This window comes from Meleagris gallopavo, chromosome 13, assembly GCF_905368555.1.
Source record: "Meleagris gallopavo chromosome 13, MGAL_WU_HG_1.1, whole genome shotgun sequence".
Lineage (NCBI taxonomy): Eukaryota > Metazoa > Chordata > Aves > Galliformes > Phasianidae > Meleagris > Meleagris gallopavo.
In genome coordinates this window covers 3,106,719-3,131,189 of record NC_139416.1, presented here as the reverse complement: position 1 = coordinate 3,131,189, position 24,471 = coordinate 3,106,719, and the positions used below count along the sequence as shown (strand labels likewise).

The 24,471-nt window shown below is 40.5% G+C and overlaps 1 protein-coding gene across 1 annotated transcript in view; it reads left to right on the top strand.

Moving 5' to 3' along the window:
• Window positions 1-8,736: 8,736 nt before the first annotated feature.
• The window catches only part of LPCAT2 (lysophosphatidylcholine acyltransferase 2), a 28,605-nt gene continuing 12,870 nt past the window's right edge, over window positions 8,737-24,471 (top strand). Inside the window, exons 1-8 of the mRNA XM_085234850.1 lie at window positions 8,737-9,038; window positions 13,180-13,319; window positions 14,316-14,533; window positions 15,800-15,912; window positions 18,244-18,304; window positions 19,027-19,085; window positions 20,378-20,412; window positions 22,464-22,518. Coding sequence (XP_085090976.1) covers window positions 8,886-9,038; window positions 13,180-13,319; window positions 14,316-14,533; window positions 15,800-15,912; window positions 18,244-18,304; window positions 19,027-19,085; window positions 20,378-20,412; window positions 22,464-22,518 — 834 coding nt within the window. The 5' untranslated portion in view covers window positions 8,737-8,885. The remainder of the gene's footprint in view (window positions 9,039-13,179; window positions 13,320-14,315; window positions 14,534-15,799; window positions 15,913-18,243; window positions 18,305-19,026; window positions 19,086-20,377; window positions 20,413-22,463; window positions 22,519-24,471) is intronic.

Below are 24,471 nucleotides of genomic sequence, written 5' to 3'. Positions count from 1 at the left end.
ATGGCTGGATCATCTTCAAGCTGAAATCAGTGACAGAATTGCCTCTGACTGTACTAAGAACAAGGTTCCAACACCACCAACCCAAGGCTTTATGATTTTCAATGGTTCTGTACAAATCGCAGGCATTAAGAAATGTGTCTCCACCTCAAAATTAAATCCTTTGGGTGTGCAGCAGTAGATAAAACCACTTTGCACTGAGATAGCACTTTCTATTTCAATGCATTTTTACAATTGATTATGCCTTTGAATCCCTTCTGCAAGATAGCCACATCATACTGGAAAGCCAGCACAGAAATGCTGTCATTTACCCACTGAAGCATGGGTGAAATTCCAACACCCAGCCCCTGTGGGTCCATGCCCCTTTGCTGTTGGGAAGAAGCTCACAAGTCTCTGTAACTAATCATCATTTTTCTTTATGACAACGGAGCTACAGCTCCATAATCCTCTGTTAACATCCACATTTGTGATCTGATTCTACTGGAGAAAAAGAAGTTGTTGCTTTATTGTTCAAGGCACAATTCCAGGCTGTTGAACCTGCCTCATTTTGCAGCCTCCAAAAGCTTTTCCAAGCCATCTGGAGAGAGTTTAAGTAGTGTTTCTAATCCTAAAGCATGTTTCCAAGCTGAAGCTTTATTTGAAATAAGAAGCACCAATGCAAAGCACCTGCAATCAGCATCTGTAATTTCTCTGGCACCTGCACACTTTTCCTTAGAGCTTCCTCTGGCTTTTGGCATGCCACAAGCTTCAGTTAGACTCAGCAAGCAGCAAGATTCTTGCTGTCAACCTAGCAACAGGTTCCTGAAAACCAACAAGTTCTGTCAAGCTCTTTCTCTAGTCTTCACACCTTCTTTCTTGAAAGAAGTACCCCAATATTAACAATACCCCTTTATTACGTGCTTTACAGCAAAATTCTAGCCTGGACCCTACATAAGATATCTTCCTTTCCCCCCTTTATTACAGTTACAGTATCTTACTCTTCTAGATACATCAAGTGAGTTGATTGGAAATACTTGCTCTTGCTTCTTCTTCTCTGAAATACTAAATTTCTGTCAAATATACAAAAAGAACTGGCCTATGTGTATACTTGATCCCCTATGATCACAGTGCACTCAGAACTTTAAACATGACAGAAATACATCTTCCTGACACGTGGATGGAGTTCTGCAGGGCGTATCGTTGTGGTGACAGCGGTTTGTTTTCCTTAGCTGGATACACACAAGCTATACGTTACTGTGAGGCACTTTATATTTACAACTGAATTTGCCTTATTTGGACTTTCATCTTCTCAGATGCAGAGCAGAATGGTGACTGCATCTGCCAACAAATTATGGTGTGGTGATGAAGCACACAGAACTCTGCTGCTTTCTGGAGGAAAGCTGCTGGTAAACCAACAGGCAATCACATATTTTTGTCGTATAATTTTGGTTTTAACTAAAATGGCCAAAATACCTGACCGTACTGAGAGAATCTCTGTTAAGCAGCTCATGTTTAAAGTGGAATTTATGAACTTCTGTCTGTGACAAGGCAGCCATTAAAACCCTTTGGCACTAGAGTCGAGAAAATACAGTGAAGAGGCCATATCCTTTGGTGCTTAGGAAAGAAAAAGGGAAGACTGATTTCACTTAAACAGAGCAAGTGAGGCCAGAATTTTCTCCCCAAAACTCCTCTCTGCTTCTCTTCCAAGCACTGCTTGCTGACTAGGTACTTACCTTTTGCATTGCAGTTACCAGTAGTGCAGAATTGGTGCTATGCTCAAGGACAACTCCTCCTTGCAGCATGCAGTCCCTGTAGAAACTAGGACTGAGATGGGGAAGACAGTCAACAGAGGTTTTTACAGGCAGGATAATAACAAAAGAGGTATGCTAAGAGTTAGCCCCACTTTCTCGTGGCTCCCTTCTAACACAGTCCTGAAGTAATCAGACTGGGCAAAGGGCCAAAAAGCCTCTAGATTCCTGCAACCAAAGACTACTAAAAGCTGCTGAAAGACAATATAAAAGTGTCTTAGTTTCAACTGTCTGAGACAGACCTAGAATTCCATTCAGACTATAGTCTCAAGAGCCATGGATTTGTCTCATCATTTAAAGGATTTATTGGAAATCACATCATTTGAGGCACTGAAGCTCAGCTGGACACTTCTAACACCTCAAGCAAATGTCTCCACGTGCTGCTGGAGACTTTGGACATCTCTTTATTTTTCACAATTTCACATATTAGGACACAGTGAGAGTATTCTTCAGAGGCCATACTGCACAGTAAATTATTAAGAGTCATTCTAATACTGACAGCTTAAAAATTGCATGAGCTGGGTTGTTGGAACTGAAATCCAGCTCCTTGAAATAAATGAGCTGGAGGAAACACTCCAGTAACATCAACAGAGACAAAGTAATTTACTGTTCTGAACCAATTCTTTTTTTTTTTTTCTTCCCCCCCATTATTCCTTATTCTACATGAACTTCCTAAATCTATTCTACTGTACAGCATAAAGCAGGAACTACTGCAGGGAGACAAAGTGAATAAATCTACATATTTAAAAGGATAATAACATGTTAATAAAATTCTCTACACAAAAAGAGAAATCACGGTGCTTACAGCAGTTTCCCATGCCAGTATTTTCAACACATTAAGGCTCCAAGTCGTGGTCCTTGCATTTAGGTGAAATATCATTTAAACTCATTTAAATGAGTTGTAACAGAAGAGATACTTTGATTGAGGCAAAGGATGAAAGTTAATTAACTGAAAATTCTGACTTCCAAGGACTGTTTCACTATGAGGAAGAAATAACACAACAAAGTTTAGGATACGGGAAACTCTCAAAGTATACTGAAAATCACATTATTTGAGGCATTTGACATGAATCTGAATGTAATCCTTGTAAGTATACCACAAAGAAAACATTTGTAGTGGGAGCAATCCTCTAAATAACCTTTCCACATGTAGTTTGTACTGCCAATAGGATCTGCAGCGGCGTCAAATGATCTGAACCTAGCCTGGACTTCCCATAAAACAAAAGAAAAGGTGTCACAATATTTTATACATGTCTCTCTACATATCAGTTATCAGACAGCAAGATGCTTGTGATGACGTTTTGCAGCAACTACACAATACAGAGGCTGAGTAACGATGACTGGGGATTTATCGCCCTCTTGTGAATAGGAAAAGAGCTGCAGTCTTTCAGAAAACGTGTGCAGTTCTTAGTACTAATGAACGCTGTGATAAAGATACATTCGTACATTAAAGATAAATTTGAGTAGATCAGAGGGCCTACCTTTAACAGTTAAAAGGCTGCTATCAGCTTCCTCTTAAACTTGGTCTGCAATGTAACTGGAAGCTTTCCCAGGCAGGCACAGGCCCTTCTTAAGTGCATGCACAGCACATCCCACGTTAATACAAATTAATTCCACTTTTCTATCACCACACATAGTAACAAGATGGCTTTTTCCTGTAGTTCTTCAACAAAGAAATCTTACCAAAATTTTCTCCTGAGATTATTATCAAACTGTAGTATCAACAAGCCGATTGCCATTTAGTCATGAACAACAGAGGTCTCTCTTCATACAGAAGCAGGAATAACAGTTTTACAGTAATTTAAGAACTTTTGTCTTGGCAGTGCTGCCTTCTTTAATTTATATTAAACAAAGCATAAATCCTATCAAACAAAGGCACCCCAAGTCCTACTAACACAACATATTCACTACTTCCACAGAAAGCTCTGTATTACTACCACTTAGCATAATAAATATTTAAAGCAATGCTGCAGTAAAGAATACAAATTCACCTATGACTTCCGTGTTCTTCATATTGACACTTAACAAACACAGCTTTATAGCTACTATATTTAAATGCAATTAGTTCCATACATTTCCAGCTTAATAAGAAATAATACATATTCATTTCTGCTCATTAACAGTCAGTATATAATTCTTAGCTAATGAACATTCAATTATGTTCCCTGAATACATTGTGGGATAAATTCTCTTTTTGTTGCTCATATCAGTTCACTTCAATTCATTGGCTTCTAATTAAAATTCTTTTGCCTCATGTAGACAAAACTGGTTGTTTTTTTTTTTTTACTCCCCAGAGACTTCTTTAAGAGTTGTTTTATCTTTATGTACAGTCAGCTCCCTAATTAATGCTTTAAATAGGGTAAACTTTACTGAGGCTCCTGGGTTCAGTTCAAAGGGAAAAAAAACAGTTAATTTTATATCTCATTCTCACGCAATTCACTGGAGTCACTCTTTTTCTTGTAAATCTACTTTTTTCTTTTGTTTTCAAGTGAATTCAATAATCAGGGAAGGTACTAGTTTGAGAGCGCTGGGAGTTGGAAATCCCCCATCATTAGTCCAGAGCTTTCCTTACCCAGAGAAACAGAAGAGAAATTCTTGTCAAGTTGTCCCGTTTTGCAGCCACCACAGGTGAGGAAATTTTACAGAAGGATTCTCCAAGGGGACAGCCCCAGTGGATTCCCTGAGATAAACACTGCCTTTATTTTCAGACAGCATCAGCAAGACACAATGTTAATGTATTTTTTCCTTAACTTGTTAGCTGAGCTAGCTCAGCAATCTATCTGCCAGACTAGGACCTAAAATCTAACACAAGTCCTACTTCACCAGGATGAACATGCAAGGTAAGCATTTATTCAAGTGCCTGCCTTTGTGCAGGACATTATCAAGTATAACTTGCAAACTGAAGTGGCTCGGTTCTTGCCTCTCATGTTTCTCATCTTCCATCAGTTAAGCAATGTCAAAAGAAAGGAATTCAGTAGACGCAGCTTCAGGGAACTCTTAGCACAAAGCTTCTCTCTCTGATGTAGCACACCAAGACATACTCTTGGATTATTTTATGTATATTAGGGAATGGGCTGGACTCCCATACTTCAGACTGGGTACAGCAACATCCCATTAATAAAAACAGCTATAAACAACTCTCAAATGTGATGAATCATTTGAAAACTTACCAGACAAACATTGTATGAACCCTACATGCATACTTCTAGCACAGAAAGTCTAACATTTAAGGAACAAGGGGAACTGGAAGAGAAAGGAATTTCTGTGAGAGAATACGTTAAGTAGTACCCAGGAGGCACCTTAGCTTTAGAGGTGTTTCAGTTACATTTAACATTAAACAAAAATCCAAAGATACATTTATCTCTGCAACTGACTTGAAAAGAGAAAAGCAAAGCATGGGGTGGTTGTGTATGCATGCATGCACATGCATGCATGTGTTTGCTTGGATGGATTATGCATGCCTGTCACTACATCCTCTGGTCCACAAACACTTGAGCACTGTGAAGAAACAGGCCAGAACTGCTTCTATTGTTTACAGTGACACAGAAACAATAAATTCTACTGAAAGACATGCAGAGTTAGGTTCTCAGCAGTCTGAAGTCGATTGATGAAGCCCTAACAAATTACACTGTCTGTTATCTGGCCCATTGAACATTCCCATGGATGGCATTTTTTACTGAGTGTTAAATAGATATTAGTTAAAGAGACAGTTAAGTAATGTTTGTTCCAGTTCCCTTCTACAATCAGATCTTATTTTCACTACTGTATACCACTTAATTAGTCCTTTATCAGTACAGAACTTGAAAAAGTGATTCTGATTCCTCTTCCATGGTAAATATGTTGTTTACTACTGCAGCTGGTATTACTTATATGACAGGCCATGTTTATCCCTGTGGACATCACTGGGGAGACAAGTATGTCCACACTGCTTAGCAATGAGTTTGGGTTTCCTTGGAGACTCATGCTGGCTTTCTGATTCTCAGATACAATTATCAAAAAAGCCTGTGGCTTTTTAGTTTAAAATACCTGTGGCAGCCTGCCACAGTGCTATTAACATAAGCACGCTACAGAGGTTGTGTTATATGGCTAAGGTATGAAGACCTCTGAGGATATATGACTTACCAGGATAACACTGGAATGCTGTCCCAGGTGAAGAAAAACAAATTTGATGCAACTTGCCATTCATGCTATTTGGCTTCACTGGACACTGGAGAAAACATCTGCCATCTGCACCCAGATTTTCTCTTGGAAGGGATCAGTAGGCATTGCTCCAGGAGGGGAGCAAAGAATGAACTGGCATTAGTGGATCATGATCTGCAAAGAAAGAAAGGATAAGTTAAACTCACAATGAAAACACACTAGAAATCAATTTATGATTTCATACCAATTATGCAAAAGTAGTTCACAATTAATACCACAGAAAGTAAGACAATAATCAGAACGACACTTTGCAGGAAGAAGTTTTGTAGCTATTCCTCGATGAGGGGTCGTGCTTTTCCTCACATGTAGTTCAGATTCTGCCCTCAATGCAGCGGCATTACAAGATTGCGGCCACAAGAGGGGGAATGTTCGTCAAGAGCAAGCGGGGAGCAACTCAAACACGAGGCGGGATTTCCATTTCCATGTCAAAAAATGCCTTCGTGAGTGTTTTATAAAGTTAAAACAACAGGCCCAATTGAAGAATTAAATATGAAAATGCTAAAAAGGAAAACTTTTTAGCTTCTGCTCGATTTGGGATTGGTAGCAGAAGATTTAGAGTGCACGCTGAAGCTACACCTGCTCTAGAGCCTCATTTTACAGTACAAGACAAAGCACCTTGGAGAGAACATCTACCTTCCTAGGGACCTGCAGAAATAAAACGTGGGTGTAGGTTCAAACACGAAAAAAACAACAACTAATTGGTAGCAAACTAATGCTATTGCTCCCATCTTGCCAGTCTGTAGTATCAGATGCTCTGTTGAAGTAATGGTACTGAAATGATTATAGAAATCAGTTTCATAATAGTTTTAGTTGTTTTGTATTAGAGGAATGTGAACCAAGTTAATTCTACCATAGACTGGCAGACCAGAAAGGAATTATTATGCAAGAGTGACTGACGTCAGTTTAACCAAAGGATCACACCTTCACACATTCTGAACATTAGAACATTTTTGTTGCACTGTTCATACCTCATCAACTGTGAAGTTAAGCCTTTTTGGTGTCACTATGGCTAATCAGCCTTAGATAAGTAAACATTTATAATCAGTACAATTGTCTTTTAACAATTCTTCTGCACAATAAAAGCATCACATTTACAAAACCAGATACTGTAGTATCCCAGGTTCTAGAGGTAAGATTGGGACAAATGCAGTTGCTTGTTCTTAGAACTTCACATTTTAAATGACAAGTAATTGTGCAGAAGTGCATCTAAGTGTTATCGTGAATCACAGTGTGAGTCACAGAGCCAGGGTAGTGAGATAAAAGCAGATACTGTATGGGGATATATAAACTTGTCAGAAAGTAATCCTTCCTGCCCAACCACCAGCAACTGGTCAGTCCTCCTGGGGAGAAGTGCTTCCAGTGTTCCAGCACTTGAAAGGTCTGGAGAAAAGCCACAGAGAAGCACCAGGAATAATCAGATCTTTAGAAACTATGACCTGGGAGAGAAAACCTGAAAGCACTCAGCTGCTGAGTTTAGTGAAGGCTTGAGAGAGAATCATGAAAGCACTGTAAGGGTACGCAAAAAGCAACTGCAAAGAAGAAAGGGAACAGTTCACATCCACCAAGAAAATGGATATAAATTGCAGAGAGAAAGGCTCTACTCAGAAAATATATTTGTATATATGGGAACAGATTGGCTAGGAAAGCTGTGGGATTTTAGAAAGAGTTCGTACGTTAATCTGCTAATGGGGGCAGAACTGAGCCGCCTTCTCTGGGGTTCCCTCAGCCTTACCTTCCACACAGCACCAGTTCCAAGGACCAGTGGTCACTGGGTGACCCTGGAAACCTGCCAAGGGAAATCCTCCACTCACCACATTTCTGTGACACGCAGACTCCAGTTAACCCAAGGATATCATTAGGACTACTCCTTCAACACACGCAATTCAAACCACGGATAGTTTTTAGCATTTACTAAATCTATATTTGGTGGAAGCAGCCACGCCAAACCAGGAATTGAACCATAAGATTTATGTGGTATTTTTACAGCAATACGAATAGATAGTTCAACAACAGATTGACATGGGAGGAAGCGTCAATATTTTCACTGAAGAACAGACGTGAGATAGAAAAGAACGCTACAGCAAAACACAGTATCTGAATAGAGAACAGATGCCATTTTTAGGGCCAGGTCTGGGAGCAGCTCTCTGCAGACAGCCATCCTGCTGGCTCACCCGCAGCAGCAGATCAGCGAGTGAACCCAAACGCGTGTTTCCTAACCGCGGTCAGGCTGAAAGTTCCTTTAGCAGAGAAAGCAGAAGTGGCATGGGGTGCAAAGAAAGGCACATGATGGGAAAGAAGGCTCCGTGCAGCGGGGCTCTTCCACAGCTCCTGAGCCTAACCCAGCCCCGCTCCAGGGCCGCCCTGCAGGCGTTGCACGGCATTACCCGGAGCCAGGTGTGTGAGCCCAGCTCCTGTACGGACCGCCCTCGTCTCACACCTGGGGCTCCACAACGGCTCTCCGCAGCACACGAGCGCATCCTTCGCTCGAAAAAGGCTTCCGTCGTACACCGTGAAACGCCAGTCTGCCTCTTATCTCTCACATGCCAGCTCTCGTGGATGCCGAGCACCGCTCGCGCTCACGAACAGGGAACGCCGGGGCTCACCCTGCGGCAACCGCCGCCTCAGCACCAAGCGCTGCGATGCAGAATGAGGGCTGGGGGGAGGGTAGGTGCCGGGCTACAGCTCGGGTCAGGCTACAGCTTGGGGGGCAGCGAAGAGAAAACGGCAGAACGCCGTGCGCTCGCGGTTCCCGCCCAGCAGCTCTCGCCACAGAAGGCGCGCGGGACGGTGCGCGAGCCCAGCGGCTCCCCGGGCGCGAGCGGTTGGTTACGGGCGGCTCGCCGGGCGGGGCAGCGCCGGGCAGCACTGGGCACGGCTGCGGCGCCCCCCCGGCCGCGGCTCATGCGCAAAGATCGCCCGGGGCGTCGGCGCGGCGGTGTCGCGGGCATGGCGCAGCGCACGCTGCCGCTGCCCCGGCAGCAATCCTTCTCCCCGCCCGTCGTTCCCAACCCCTTCGTCCACCCGGGGCGACCGAGCGCAGGGGACAAGCTGCGGGTAAGGCTGGCAGCGTAGCGCGGAGTCGGGATCCGGGCCGCCCGGCGGGCTGTCACCGGCGGGGCCTCCCGCCGCGGCGGCCTCGGCGCGTCTCGGAGCCCGGGGATCGTCAGCGGCGGGGCGGGTGAAAGCCGGAGGCCGAGTTGCGAGGACGGCGCGGCGTCCGGAAGCCGCGCTGTCCGTTACGCGTCGTACAGCCGGCAGCCTGCTCCGCACCGTGCGCAGCCTGCAGCTTCAGCCTCCTGTGTGGGACCGAACTGCGGCTGGTTTGCACCGTGACTGCAGATAACACGCTGCTCTTAGGGAGAACAGAACGCCTGCACCCTGTATGAGTGGCCGCAATGGGTTGCTGTGCGTGGTGTCGGTACCTCTGCACGGCGGGCTATGAGGGGACTTGTACGGTTCAGAAGGCAAACTGCTTCTGGGCACTGATTTTGAAACAGCTTCGCTTTAAGAGCTGTACTCAGTGACACCTCGGTGAGGACGATGAGCACATCGGTGTGCCTTGCACTCAAGGCAATTTCTGCTGATTGTGATGAATAAATATTTTATGTTTCATATAGCTCTTCCGAAAAGTTATAAACAATGTTTGCCCTGAAGGAAGCTGGGGAGAGGAAATTTGAGAAACCTGGAAAACAGTTTCCAATCTCTTTATCCCTGTGTTTTACTGGCGGGCTGAGACACATCTCAAGTGCATCCAAACCAGTGGCTGCAGACATGAAGCCCAGGTACTGATAGCAGTTTCCTAATGAGGTTCCAGGCACGGACAGTTTGCTGGCTCTTCTCTGCAGCGGGTGCACAACCTACTAGTTTTGGGCTCCGATTGCCATTTTAGCTACCACAAATATATCTTTTCCTTCAGGAAGAAGAGATGAAAAACATGGGATGTTTTAAAGCAAAGTACATTCCATACATAGCTCCACAGTGCAGGAGGGAACAGCACTCTGCTGGGGCAGGAACAGGAAACAGTGAGCTGTGATGCAGACTTGCAGTCATCGCTGTTGACTGCAGCAGTGAAAGGTTCTGTGGTTACAGGCACCTGGCACAGAAAGTACGTAGGTGATTCCTCATTTGGGGAATAGTTCTTGAGATGACTCAGGGTAGTTCTGTCTTTGTGACTACTGCAAACAGAAGTGAGTGAGTGACTCAGATCCTACTTAATAGTTACTGAACTTTGTACCTGTGTTCTGTACATTTTTCTCTAGCACTTTTCTATCCTACCTTGACCTTTCCTGTCCTTTTTTTTTTTTTTTTTACCCACCTCTGCAGCTGATGGAGCAGAAATCAACTCTGCCTCATTACACAGTGACCTAGAAAGCTGACAGCCTGCATCAGCACATCAGCACCACCTGTGCATCTGCCTAAAATAGATTAATGAATTTATTAAAGTTTTGAGGGAGGAACTGTTTTGCTTTTGCTACTGCATCCTTGTTTTTCATTGTAGGTCAGTGCACATTTGGTCCTTTTTTTTTTTTTTTTCCCATAAAGAAGAAAGATTGTTTTAGTGAAAACACACTAATCCATGCTTACACCCCCTATTTCATATTACAGAATACAACTGAACTGTTGAACTGGATTTATAGATCCCACTACAAGTGGATGCATATGATAGGAAATATCTGATTTTGAGAGACTTGCTACCTGAATTCTTCATATTTACTGTGTCTGGCACCAAAGAGGGCAGGAGCAATAAGTGCCCATGGCCAAATCTCTCAAGCCCAGCTACTGACTCTAGTCCTTTTGGTATTGTCCATAAAGTTACTAATGCACTTCCTTGACTACTTATATACAACTTTAATGTTAGAATAACTATATGCTTCAAGAAGGAAATAATCATGCCCAGCTTATGTGGCAGCGCTTACAGATCTTAAGCTGCAACACCTTCTCCTTATCCTCATTTACAGCGTACCCACTGTCAAGTTTGATATGTTTTCACTGTGCCTTTTGCAACATGTAAGAGGGCTCCAAAGGCCCAAAATTCCTCTTAGTCCCCGTCATTACAATTGGGTTTAGAAGACTAAGGCCAGAGCCTTTGTTGGATGTTGACAAGAGAACAGTAGGAGGACACAAGAATGGAACTGGAAAGGAATTGAGGGGCAGAACTGTGGGGAAGAACTGTGTTGATGAAAGGAAAACTAGATCCAAGCTAGTATATTCAAGAATTGGATTAATAACACTCAAAGATGCTTATATTGTAAATGTACTAAAATAATTTGTTGTTTTTGAAAGAAAAGAGGTAAGATCCATAGTATTATTTAATACTCATAGTTCAAATATTTAAGTTGCAAACGATTTTGTAAAACTTATTCCAAGCCTTGCCTTTCCTTTACAGTAAGTAGTTGTTGCTGAAAAGCTGACTAAAAAGGCTGATTTTGAAAGAGGAGCACTGTTGTTCAGTTGTGATAAAGCTCACAAATTAATATCTGCTCTGGAATAACATGCAGAAACCCATGTGTTCCTTCACCATATTCAAATCCACTGATCAGCTGTTGGCAGTTTGTGACTACAGATCATTCAGATTTTAAAAAGGGAATGTAACAGATCACTCAGTAATTATTTGAATAGAACTGATGTAAAACTTAAGGTTAAAAGTCATGAGTCAGATTCTTTTTGTCGTTTTATACAGGCTGATACCTCACCCAAAAACAGTTGAATAGCAATGCAGACTTATTGGATGAATTCACAAGGTGTGTTACAGCATCAGAAGTTCTGTAGAACAGTGGATGTTACTGCAGAACTGCAAGCTAAATGCTTATCAGAATCTGAAAGCTGAAACTTGCATACTAATTCAATAACTTTACCATATTTGAATTGATGGAGCTGTCAGTCAGTGACTGCTGGTACAACCAAATACTAAGTTTTGAGGAGCACTGTGCAAATGAAAAAACATGCCCACTCCAACAGTTCTGCATGGTTATGTATTGTTTTGTGCCACGTATGCACATAGAGCAGCTCACAGCCTGCCAGGAATGCTGCACTGACTTCCCCAGGCTAAGGCAGTTCACCTTCCACCCAGGCTGTGCTTGCTCAATCTGCGTAGTGCTGCTGTTGTGCCACAAAGGACAGCCTTCAGGATATGGTTTCTAAAGTCATTTACTGGGGTACAAGAATAAAGAATTTCTTCCTGCCCTGTCCTGCGCTACAACAAGCTGTTAACAACCTTGCACCAATACACCTTTTTGCTGGAGCTGTGCATGGAAAAAAAAAAAAAAAAAAAGCAAGCTAAAAAATCCTTCCTGGGGGCTGGGGCTAATATTTGAGGATTATTTGCAACCAGGCTGTCGTGCCTCCAGCTCCCCATATAATTGCATTTGGAGAACTGACCAGCAGTGTGAGCCTGGGTCTTTCTAGGCTGGCTTTGGTACCTAGCTTGGCAGGCTGCAACCATAGTAAAACCTCTGCTAGAGCAGAAGTTAACAGCCAGGATGGTTAATGCAGACAGGAGGCAAGAAGTTAGTCTTCATAATAGCTGGGTTCTACTGTCTGTGTAGTGCAAGCTGCGAGCAAACTGCTTCCAAAGGCAATCAGCCTAGAACTGCTGCTGCAGCTCCTACAGCACTGTAAGATCTGAACCCATGCCTTAAAACGAGGGTGTAGTTTTACAGAGAACTCCTTTTTGCCTAATGGGAAATGAAGTCGCGTTGCCTCTGCGCTGCTGCAAGCAGTAGCAGTGAGAATCACTCACAGCAGTACTGTGGCTCAACACGAGATTATTTTAAAAAGGCTGAAGTACATTGTGATCATCTTAGCAATCCCACTTGGGTTTTAGACAGATGGTGGTTGGTGATAGGAGCTCTGTAGTGGAGGTACACAGCAGCTGGTCAGACTCATCTGACCTTGTTGTATGCTGCAGACCAAGTCTAAGTATAAACTATGGCAAACAAACTCTGATTACCCTCTCTGCTAACAACATCCAAGCCAAAAACCCAAATAGTCAGATGTTCCACTTCCAGCTGAAAATATATTTTGAAATGCTATGAGTGACTGAAGTTCCCTGAATGAAAACTGGACTCATTAGTACTATCATACATTAGTACTATCATACAATTTAAGTGTTTTAAAATTCATAAAATGTAACTGCATAGATGTTGGTTATTTGTTTTGATGCCATTTCTTCAGAATTTCCTCTCTCTTTTTCCAGCTTGTTCTTCTGGGGATTATTTTGCTACCTCTTCGTGCCATATGTATGGTAATCCTTCTACTGCTGTCCTGGCTGTCTGCATCAGCTGCAACTTTCCGTCACACTGGAGGAGCATCAGTGCCACTTAAAGGATGGAGAAGGTAACAAGTGACCAATATTTGTTGAGCTCTGTTTGTGGCTTTTTTAATAACACAAAGTCAGTGTCTGAAGTATTTTTTTCCTCACACTCTTTTCCTCCTTTTGATTAAAGAGGAGTCCTCTGTCAAATCTTATTTTTACTGTTGCAGGGGAAGCAATTTTTTGATGAGAGTATTTTACAACCATAGCGAAGCTTTTCAATAAGTAAATTTTTGAGTTCCTTGAGACTGAGATACATCTTTATAAAAAACATTATTAAAAGACTTTCAGTAAGCCAGGACTTATTTCAGTAATGATGCAAGTAGGAATATTTGAGAAAGGAAACTATTTTAAAAAGTATTTGGTAATGTTACTTAACTGAATGAAGCTTTGCTGAGTTTTCATGTGGGACAAAATTAGCTTTGACAGCTTCTCTCTTAGCTGTGATGCTGAGGAGGAGTATTCTAAAGCTGCCTTCATGTGTTCTGGTTTTAGTCACTCAGCTTCTGGGCCTCTTCTCATTGCAATACTTTGCAGCTACGTAGGAAGAGGAGACACATGAAGTGAACAATAACCAGGCCAAGAAATGATAATCCCACTGAGGGAATTCGTCCCATTTATGTTATTTAATCTTACAAGATTAAAAATGATCGAAAAAGAACAGTACTGGAGTGATATATGTTCTTACAAAAAATGATGCTGAATCTGCTAAGCACTTACCCTGCCCTCCCAACAGCATCATGCTAAAGTGCTGTAGAATACAGGAAGACTAATAGCATACCTGGGGAGCAGGGGGGAACAGTGTACAGAAGAAGATGCTTTACATTGTCTTATCTTTAAAATTGTAAATATAACATTGTAAATGCCAACATTAAAAAAAAAAAAGACCAAAACCTCCAATACTCTCCTTACGAGTAGTATTGCTGTCCTGTGCCTGGCCATAGTGCTGGTGAGAGCTAGGTATTTGTTCAGAGTACCAGCTGTAACATGGATGATGTTTTTGTGTTTCTGTTCACAAGGAGGATGATCCAGGCAACCCTCTCACGCCTAACTCGTACTCTGTTCTTTGTAATGGGTTTCCGAGTTAAAGTAAAAGGGAAAGTGGCGAGTCTACAGGAAGCCCCAATCTTTGTTGCAGCTCCTCATTCAAGCTTTTTCGATGCCATTGTTTCTGCCTTAACTGGAATGCCATCAATAGTATCTAGAGCAGAGAACCTTTCAACTCCAATATTTGGCAGTAAGTATTTATGAAAAAATAAAATGTCTTATCTCTGAAACTGATTAAGGGGCAGGCTTTTTAAATCCTTAAGTTCCAAAGATACTGACTGATTATATTCAGTGAAATCACTAGGACAGTTTGTCTTTCTGAGTTGGTCAGAGTATGCTGTTGCCTTCCAGGCATGGAATGTTAAATTTACTTTACATTGAAAACATGTTTCATAGCATCTCAGAATAGTAACTTTCTCTGAAAGTCTCTCAGTAGGTAGCTTTAATAATCTGTTTGGCTGCTGTTTTTTAACAGTATGGCCCACAAATATAGAGTATGGATTGGTGAAGACTGTTTCAAAACAGACTGGAACTACAACAGTCTGGAAAATATCATAAGCTTAAACTTACAGACACTGTTATGTTTGTTTTTTTATTTGTTTGTTTTTTAATGATAGTCAAACAAGGAAGGAACAAAAGAGAAGTTACTGAAAAAGGAAATGTAGAGAATGGAAAAGATCAGCTGAGTCATGCTTCTGCTATTTTCTCCTCCTTCTGGAACACAAAGGAATCCCAGTTTGCATTTTATTACTAGAATCAGCATCAGACTTTCTGCTTGCTATATCTGTTTTAAGGGTTTTAAAATAGTAAGCCAACAGTAACCCCAGACTGAACTCAGTAAGCTACATAGACAAGTGTCCTGGTAGGAGATGAACTGATCGTATATTTATCTTTTTTTAAAAGCACAAGAGTGGGACACAAGATAATTCTTTCCCAACTTTCTCATCACATCTCAGTATGTCCACACCTTCAATACAGACCTCATTAAATTAGTTGTGCTTATCTGGTTGGTTTGTTGGTGTGTTTTTTTCTGTGGACACACAAGTATGCTTTGTAACTGCAAAGAGACTTCCTACTTCTTTGCTGTGGGCTCAGGTTGCTTCTTCGTTGCAGTCTGGATGATGTAGGCTGAAGTGAGGCCCACGAGTAGATGCCTGGTCAGTTCTATTGCTCAAAACTGTGTGGAAATGTTCAGTGAAGGCTAACAGCCCTATTAGTAGAACATGCTTGAGTGAATTTGGTATGTTTATACCTACTGCCAAGTTCCTCAGCTTACAGCTGTATGTCTTCTGTGTCTTACTCTTTTGCAGAATGAGGAGATAATACTTTTTTTTATCTGTTTAGTTTGAAAGTTGTTTGTGCAGAGTCTGTCTCCTAGTACGAGAATACCAAGCTTTTATTACAAGGTTGCCTTGAACATGTGCAAAACAAATACAAATTTTGATCTCTTTCACAGCAATTTTAAGTTCCCTTCAGCCTGTAGCAGTTTCTCGTCAAGACCCTGATTCACGGAAGAATACAGTCTCTGAGATAACTAACCGGGCGTTATCAAGAGGCCAGTGGCCACAGGTAAGAAATATCCCACTGCTCTTCTGTAATATATCTTCTGTAATATATCCATATATATAATATATCCATATACACTGTGCATCATAGTGTCAGGCAGTGCCTAGCTGAATAGTATCTTGGTATCTCAGATCAGCTCTCAGGTCTATGATGGGTTTAGGAAAGGAAGAAAAGAGGCTGATGCCCAGGAAGTTTTGTCATGGCATATGAATGATTTAAATCCAGACGGTAAAAATTTCTGTTCTAAAATGCAAATGCTCTTGAATTTTTTTTTCCCAATTTTTATTCTTAACATACTGCCTTCACCGTAGCATCGGTATATGTGAATCACTATTCTCAGGACAGCATGTGTGAGAAGCTATATCACAGAGCTGTGCTTGTAACAGTTGAGGAATAACCCAGTTGTGCGAGCTCCATTATGAACAGTACTTAAGCTTAACACACCCGTTTCACATGTGATAAACAGCTGAGCTGAAGGTAAATTTACTCTTTGGGTTAATAATGCAGTACAAACAAAGGCTTTTAGATTGGTCTGAATTGTGGAAAGATTTAAATCTGGAAGCGCCAGTTCTGCACACTATTTCCCATGGTCATTCCTCAGCAGCAAGCTGCTGTTGTGCTTTAAGGCCTTGGCTAGCCATTCCATCATGAAGACTTAGAGTTCCTGGGACAGGGGTTGCTCTGAAGTAGAAAACAGTTGAGGCAGAAATGCTACTCTGATAGACAGAAGTCTGGGATGCAGATCTTCATCCATTGCAAGAGGAAAGACTTGGCAGAACTCTAAACTTACTAACATCTCGTCTAGCAGCGCTTTCCTGTGCTCTTCCATTGCATTGACTGTGGTCTCATGCTGCCTCCATTACGTTTTTCAGTTTGTCAGCTGTATGGAGGGTTTTAAATCTCTGTGTGTGAAAGCTAGCAAGGCTTTTCTCTCTTTTTTTTTCTTTTTTGGTAATACTATTCTTAGAAACTACACTTATGTTTATGATTTGCTAAACTGTTATGGATTAAATGATTCCAGAAAATAGCTAATCTCTGCTGAAAGCTGCATGGGAAAGAAAGGGGAGCTGGCTTTACACTAATTCTGCCTCTGTGTTATGGCACTAATAGCGTATGATTCAATATCCAAGATTTTATTTTATTTTTTAGCAACTTGATCACAAGATGATGTCTGTGATATCCTCCTCAGAGTCTGCATTCTCTTAGCACAATAGAAAAGGAGTAGCTGAGTTCCCAGTTCCTTTCTCCTAAAATTAAAACATAACAGGCTAGGCAACACTTGTGCTTATTAATAGCATGAAGTCCTGAGTACTGCTTCTCCCAACCCTCCCAAAACAAAAGGGGAAGGAGAGTATGGTTCAGACACTAATTTGTTTCCTGGGGTTTGTGACACATGGCTGAACAGAAGCATTCTCGTTTTTATGTCTGTAGCAGACAATTTCTGATTGTGGAACATGCAGTGAAGGACTAACTGTAAAACAAATTGTGCAGCTGTGTCTGTTGTACCTTAGCACAGCCAGTGTCTCTTTCGTTTAGCTGTGACCCATTCCTTCATACTGAAGTGGGAACAGACCTTGAACAATTTTGATCCAGACCAGTTATTGTGCTGAGATTTTTTAGAATGCTGCTTCTGGTCAATCCTGTATTGATATAAGAAATATAAAGCTTCTTTGTATTCTATAAGGAGTTGAATTCAGTGTGTCACACTGCAGCTCAGTACACATTTAATCTAGTACCTTTCAGAATCTAATTCAGAGTCCTCCTGGGTGTTTAGTGTGTCTGAATCATTCAGAGGTTGTGCAGGGTGTGATACTATAATAGTTCTGCTTAAGAGATACACCTGTGCTCCACCTTTTGCTTCTACCCTTTAAACCATGATCTTCTCATCACAGCTAGCATACTCACTCATGTTGATAGCATCTTTTAATGCTTGAGTACCTCCTGCGCTTCATGTCAGCCCAGACTCTTGATGTTATATGGTAAGAAACTGCTGGCAGATAAACAGTTCTCACATTATTAGCAACATTAAACATTTCAAGTCAAACACTGGAAGCTTTTTGTACCGTAATTCTGAACTGATAAAGGCCATTCCCCCAAATTTCTCTCTTTAAAAAAAAAGACATTTGTTTCCAAATCAAGATAAATCAGGTTGTTATTACTGTGGGCACCCTTCACTAATTCTTCCTCTTCTTGTTGAGAAAGTAATGGTAATCTTGTGATGCAGTGTAACATATCACAGAGTTTGCATAAAAATTCAGCCTTCTCATAACTGATGCTGAAATATAATCCTTTTATGATGTGTATATATTTACTTTCTTTCTCTTTAAATCCAAGATACTGATTTTCCCAGAAGGCACCTGCACGAACCGATCTTGTCTGATCACATTTAAACAAGGTGAGAGATTTTGTAGTATCTCTGGTGGAAAATATTATATGAAATACTAATCTGGTAGCTCTAGTAAGGCCTATACTTCAACAGATACACACCACAACAGCATTTTACTAATGTCTTATATTGTTAAAGCTTCAGTATTGTAGTAATTGCATTTCAGTGGCCTTAAGTCCACTATTTTGCACTGTCATTTTACTTTTCTCCCTTTTGCTATCTTATAGGATGCAAAATATCTGTGATGCATTCTTAACAGTGAAAGGTACTTGATAGCATCACTGACTGTTGTGCATCACTGATATCTGTGCTGCACTTCAGTTAAAGCCACAGTGCTCTTTCTTACTGTTGTACAGTTTCTTTTGCAAAGTTACAAAACCAGTGCTACATGCTCAGATCCATATCACTTACCAGGAAACACCCAGTAGCCTTGTGAGAATCTAATCTTTTTAAACAAATGATGATCAGTGGGCAGAAATGCATAGAAAATCAGTTTGAACAGTCCAGGAAATCCGAGGCAGCTTTTTCCTTGAAATGGGGATTAGCTGTTTTCTGTTTTGACATCTTGCTAATTGCAGTGATGATGTTATGGGAAAGAGAAAAAAATTTTAAAAAGGAAAAAAAAACTCCATTCTTCTGGTCTTTTAAAATATTTCTCCTTCCTGATATCATGTCTTATGTGAATCTGTTAAAGCTCAGCCTTAAGAACCAATACTACTTTGTGGTTGCAGGTGCATTCATTCCTGGAGTTCCTGTGCAACCTGTTTTGCTCCGATATCCCAACAAGCTGGTATGCAGCACATTTTTGTACCACTAATCTGGAGGTCAAAATATTGACTTCAAATGTATCTAAGCTAAATATTTTGCTTTGGCACTGAAGAATTTATCATCCGAGTTTTAACACTGGAGGATTCCAAGCCTCCCAAGAATCAGCATGGACTAGTTGCTATTCTGATTGTGAGAATACCAATTTACTTTTGGCTTCTCAGCTGTATTAAAATTAAGAGGAAGTGCAGAGAAGTATTGCAGCGGAAGTTAGCCACTTCCTACAAAGCCACAGAACCTGGACTTTGAAGTCTGAAATGCATGCAGCTTCCTTACCAGTCATCCTTTTTTGGGTTAAGCTTAAAATACTCTTACTGCAAATGGGCTTTTGGAACAAAAGCAAAGCTGAACCATGCAATGCTTCCAACACCTCCCTTCCTGCAGGCAGCTGAGGAGGGCAGCTTTGCAGATGGTTCTCTTTGTGCAACTTTCTCTTGTTTTGCTGGATACATGTTTGCAGTCTCTGCCAAGTACAGGAGTTGAGCCATATGGCTCCATTTCCCTGGCAGGTGTAATACCAGGATATGAGTCTAGCAGACTGCTATTTGGTTTTTTATTTCTTCTTTATCCAAAAAACCCAGACCTGACCAAAAGAACAAAAAGACCAACGTTTTCATTCCTAATGTCTTTTAAGATGAAAAACAAGTGATTGTTTTTATTCATGTTGATTCCCTTGTAAAATCTTTTTGCAGTTCTGTTTCTAAACAGTGAACCACTAAAGGGGATCGATGCATTTTACCAATAGGATTTAAGGATCTGCAGTATACATTGTAAAAACAATATCTAGGAAGCAATAAACATAGAACAAGAAAAAAGAAGAAAAAAACAAAACAAAACAAAACAAAACAAAAAACCAAAGAAAAAGCATGATAGATTACCTATGCAAAGATATCCCTGAAAGCTATTTCCAAAGTATTTCTGAGGGTGCCTTTCTAAGTGGACTGGCAGTTTTTTGAAGAAGTCTTACTAGATCCTCTTCTACTTCTCTGCTGTTTCAATTAGAATGAATGAAGTAAGAAGCCTAAATAACCACTTAATTTTTCTTCCCAATTGTTGATAGATCAACAGTCTGCCATTCTTTTTTTCCAAATTCTTAAGGCAAGGAATCCTAGTTGTATTTATGCCTTTATTTTCTCTACAGGACTATAAAACCATCATCTGCTTTTACTAAGCTTTTGCTTGTTTTATGCTGTAACCTATCTGCATTTTAACTCTCATCTGTTTCATCAGACATTTCTGTTTTAATTTTTTCCTTAGGATACTGTGACCTGGACATGGCAAGGCTATTCACTGTAAGTTTCTTAATTCTACTGAAAATTGCATGGATGATTTTTTCCCCATTACTAAACAGTCTGCCAGATAGATTGGGCTAAGCCAGGGCATGTGATCTTCTAGATCTCTTTTTATGAGGGGAAAATATTTGATGTAATGTAAGTATCATATCTGAATGGACAGAAAAAGAGTTTGCAAATGAGAAAATATTATTTCTAGTTCTGCCACTGTTTTGTTCAATTTTCTCTTCTGTTTTGCACATCACAACATGAAAAATTTGAAATGATTTTTCTTTTGGAAACAATCAATCAATTGTCATCAAAACCTACAGATGTTAACAGTTTACTACATGATATGCAAAGAAGAAAAAATAAACGTCATTTTATACCCTCAATTTATTCATTCCTCCACCTTTTTTGAAGAGTCAATGATAGCAAGTGACCATGGGCAAAACAATGATTATATTTCCCCATCTTTCTATTCTGATGCCTAGGACTCTTCAGATTTTTATTTTTGCTGGACTCAACAAAAGCAGTTGGTGTTTTGGAATGTCAATGAAGAAGCTAAATTTACAGTATCTGACATGGAAACAAAGAATAATGCTTTAATAGACCATTTAGGCTGTGTGTCTGTGCATTTTTTTCCTCAACAGGGGTGGCCTTCAAATATGCTAAAATACTCTATTTTAAAAAACTCTTCTAAACAGCACAGAAAATATTAAAATTGTCTGGAAAACACATCTCAGCTTACGGATATAAAAACCTACTGTGGATTTATGTGGATTCATACACCATGTTTTCATGTGGAATATGTAATGTATCTAATGCACTAATACTGATCTGTTAAGTGATCAACATTTTAAGGCATATCATTTTGAGATATATCTCAACTAGTGGGGTGGATCATAAATGCTTTGTAAGGCATCAGTAGTTATTGCTAGCACCTGCAAATTCGGACATTTTGAAAAGCTGACCTACATGAAAATGTTCATCTTACTGAGTTCCCTAAGATATTTTTTTAATGATTATTATTGCTGTTACACTTATCAGCATGCTGATAGTAATGCATATTGCAAATTCAGTAGCGTAGTATTGATTACTCTTATGAAGCATTTATGGTGGAAGACTGAAAAGGAGCTATGTCTTTAGTTGTGAGAGAAAATACAGAACTGTCACAGTCTTTGTAAAACTTCCTGGCTATTGTACCCAGGCTGGACAGCACCAGGCTCCTCATGGAAACCTCCTGACCCATTTCTGCTTTCCCTTATTACTTCTTCCCTACTTTTGTGTCACACTGAGAGGCATGCCTAAAATTATGGAGTAGGAAATCAAGCAGTAAGGTATTCCAGCAGAGGAAAAAAGTCCAGAAAGGATTGCTTAGATTTTCCCTTTCTCCTCTTTTTTTTTTTTCGAATGCACAAACAAAAAACTTCCTGAAAGCTTCCTACTATAATTTACATGAAGTGTGTGCTTCTGCTTAAAAATCATAGTGAGCAAACCAGAAATTGAAGTGATTGTGCTTACCCTTTTCCCCAGCAGGTTCTTCCTCCCCCTACCTCTTAATATTAAAATTTCACCTTACTGCAGACCTCAGACACACTGACCCTTTGTTAACACATTTGTGCAAAAGTTATTACAATTTGCAAAATGGCCAGGAAAAATTTACAAATCCTTGCTTCAGCTCTGCAGAAGGAAGTTACTGGTTGTTTTGCAGATGTGAGAATGCAGGATACAGAACTAAAGCTGCTGCTTAGAATCAAAGCCCTTAAATCTTCAAAATCCATTATGTGTTCACATCCTTAAAAATTAAGTAACATATATATTTTGCTCACCAAAAAATTGTGCAGTATTGTTGATAAGCATGACAGCTGATAACAAGTTGCCTGCCCAGTGAGCAAGCAGCAGATATATGCAGTAGCCTTATAGGAAAAAAAACCTCCAGTGCAGCATTTCAGAAAACTTCCATGCTCTTAAAATCCTTGTCCGATATTGGCTGTGTTTCATCTGCTGATGTGCAAATACTTTGTAAAACATAATTTTAATTTCTTCCTTTCTTTTTTCCTCTCCTGCAGAAAAGAGCTGTGCATAATGACACTGTGTCAGCTCTTCACAAAAGTGGAGGTTGAGGTAAGAATCAGAAATATCTTTCTACTCAGATCCAGCCACAGAGTTTATACTTTAGCATAAATACATAATCCACATTATTAACCACTGTTAGTAAGCAGTAAGCAGCTGTGTCAGCAACAAGAAGAGAATCATAGAATATTTTGAGATTTGTTGGCTATATCTGTGTATCACATAAACTGATGAGTTCCTAAATAAAAGCTGTCAGAAATACTTTTATTTTTAAAGCACTGGAAAATCATTGCCAACTCACTGGTTACAAATTTGTAACAAATATAAAACATTCTATTAAAGGCAACTTCACATTTTTTACCCTACCTTCTTATTTCCCTGCTCTCTTGAAAGCATCCTTGTCTTACTCACCACCTTCCCAGACTGAACACTAAAAGGTTGCTGCAAGTAAGAGCTTACTTAGGGACTCTGGTGTTTGTACTGGGGAGAAAGCTGAGCCTTGTATAATGAACCAGTTTCCTTGATCATTAAAGTCAGATGCACCATGCAAAGACAGATACATGACAACTGACACAACATATGCACTTCATATATCAGTACACTTATTCTAATAGCTTGCTGCCTGTCAGAGTCAGCATTCAGAACGCAGTAGTGAGGAGAGAGAGAACCGAGGTATGATCAGTTTGTTGTACTTCACATTCCCTAGCAAACCACAAAGATTATCCGTATGGATTATGTCAGTTGAGGGACCTGAGCAATGGGAGACATTCAGATAGGTTTTGCTGTTTATTTGCAAAACACAGAGTTCAGTAAAGTTGTGCTCTGTGAGCACAAGCTGTGTTACTGCTACTAACAGTTAGCAGTAAAGTCTTTGTTGTGAAACAATGACATTCTTTTCAGGGGAACATCTTGTATATTATAATATGTGTAGTAGACAGATTAACAAAATATACTAAAGATATGATTCTCTTTATGATTTTGTACGAAAGGATACATCTATGCCATTCATACACGTGGGAACAAGAAACAATTAATGGAGTCCTTCTATTAGAATCTTTATTTCCCCCTGATTCAGAATGGAACTCAAACTTGTCTGTTAGAAAATTGTGTTCCCACAGCAAAACTGAAACGTGAAGAAAGATGCAGCTTTCACAGCAGTATGTGTCACCAGAGTGGAAGTAACTGCTTAGCATCAATACGAAGGTTTCCAAAAGCCCAAAATTGAAGGGACAGTTTTACCAAGAGAGGGAGGAAATCACACTATTAGTGATCACTAAGTAGTTCACTTTTTAGCAGTGAACACTTCAGTTACTACCACATACTGTGAACAAGCAGCCTCTCTTCCCATTGGTGTTGCTCTGGCTCTACCTACAATGCATGGACAGTGATGTTCCTGTAGTCCAGGAAGGAATTGTATGTGTTTCTAGACATAGCCTAAAAAGTTGTGTATATTGGTGATTAACTGATAAAACTGGCAGTGAGTTTTATGTCTGCCAAAGGTACAGAATCTCTCTTCCACAGGAAGAGAGACTAAGCCAAAAGCAGGTCAGAGAAATGTTTCTGCTACTGAAAGTGCTGGGAAGAATCGTTCTTACAGGACTGCATTTTGACAGCAAAGGTATACTTAGCAGTCATCAGCAGATAAGCAGCTGGGTGCGTGTGAGATCATGCATGCCACCTCAGGAGGACAGCAAACCAAATTCCTCACCTCCTGCTGTAGTCTCTGGCAAACTGATTTAATCATTAATGTTAAACAGGTTTCTTGAATGAGATGTTTCAGCTACCAAAAATCTAAATTGTGGTCTGAGGAAAACCTCAGCCTCTACTGACGTAATGACCACCTTCAAGAGCAGGAACCATGTTTACGTAAACTTCTCAGAATTCTGATTTCATCTCAGCCAATGATAACACAGTTCTCTGTATTTGTACAGAGTGCCTGTGCTTCCTCAACCTAAGAGCTGCATGACTTCTGCAGGGAAGTTGTAATAAGCCAGAATCTGTGTT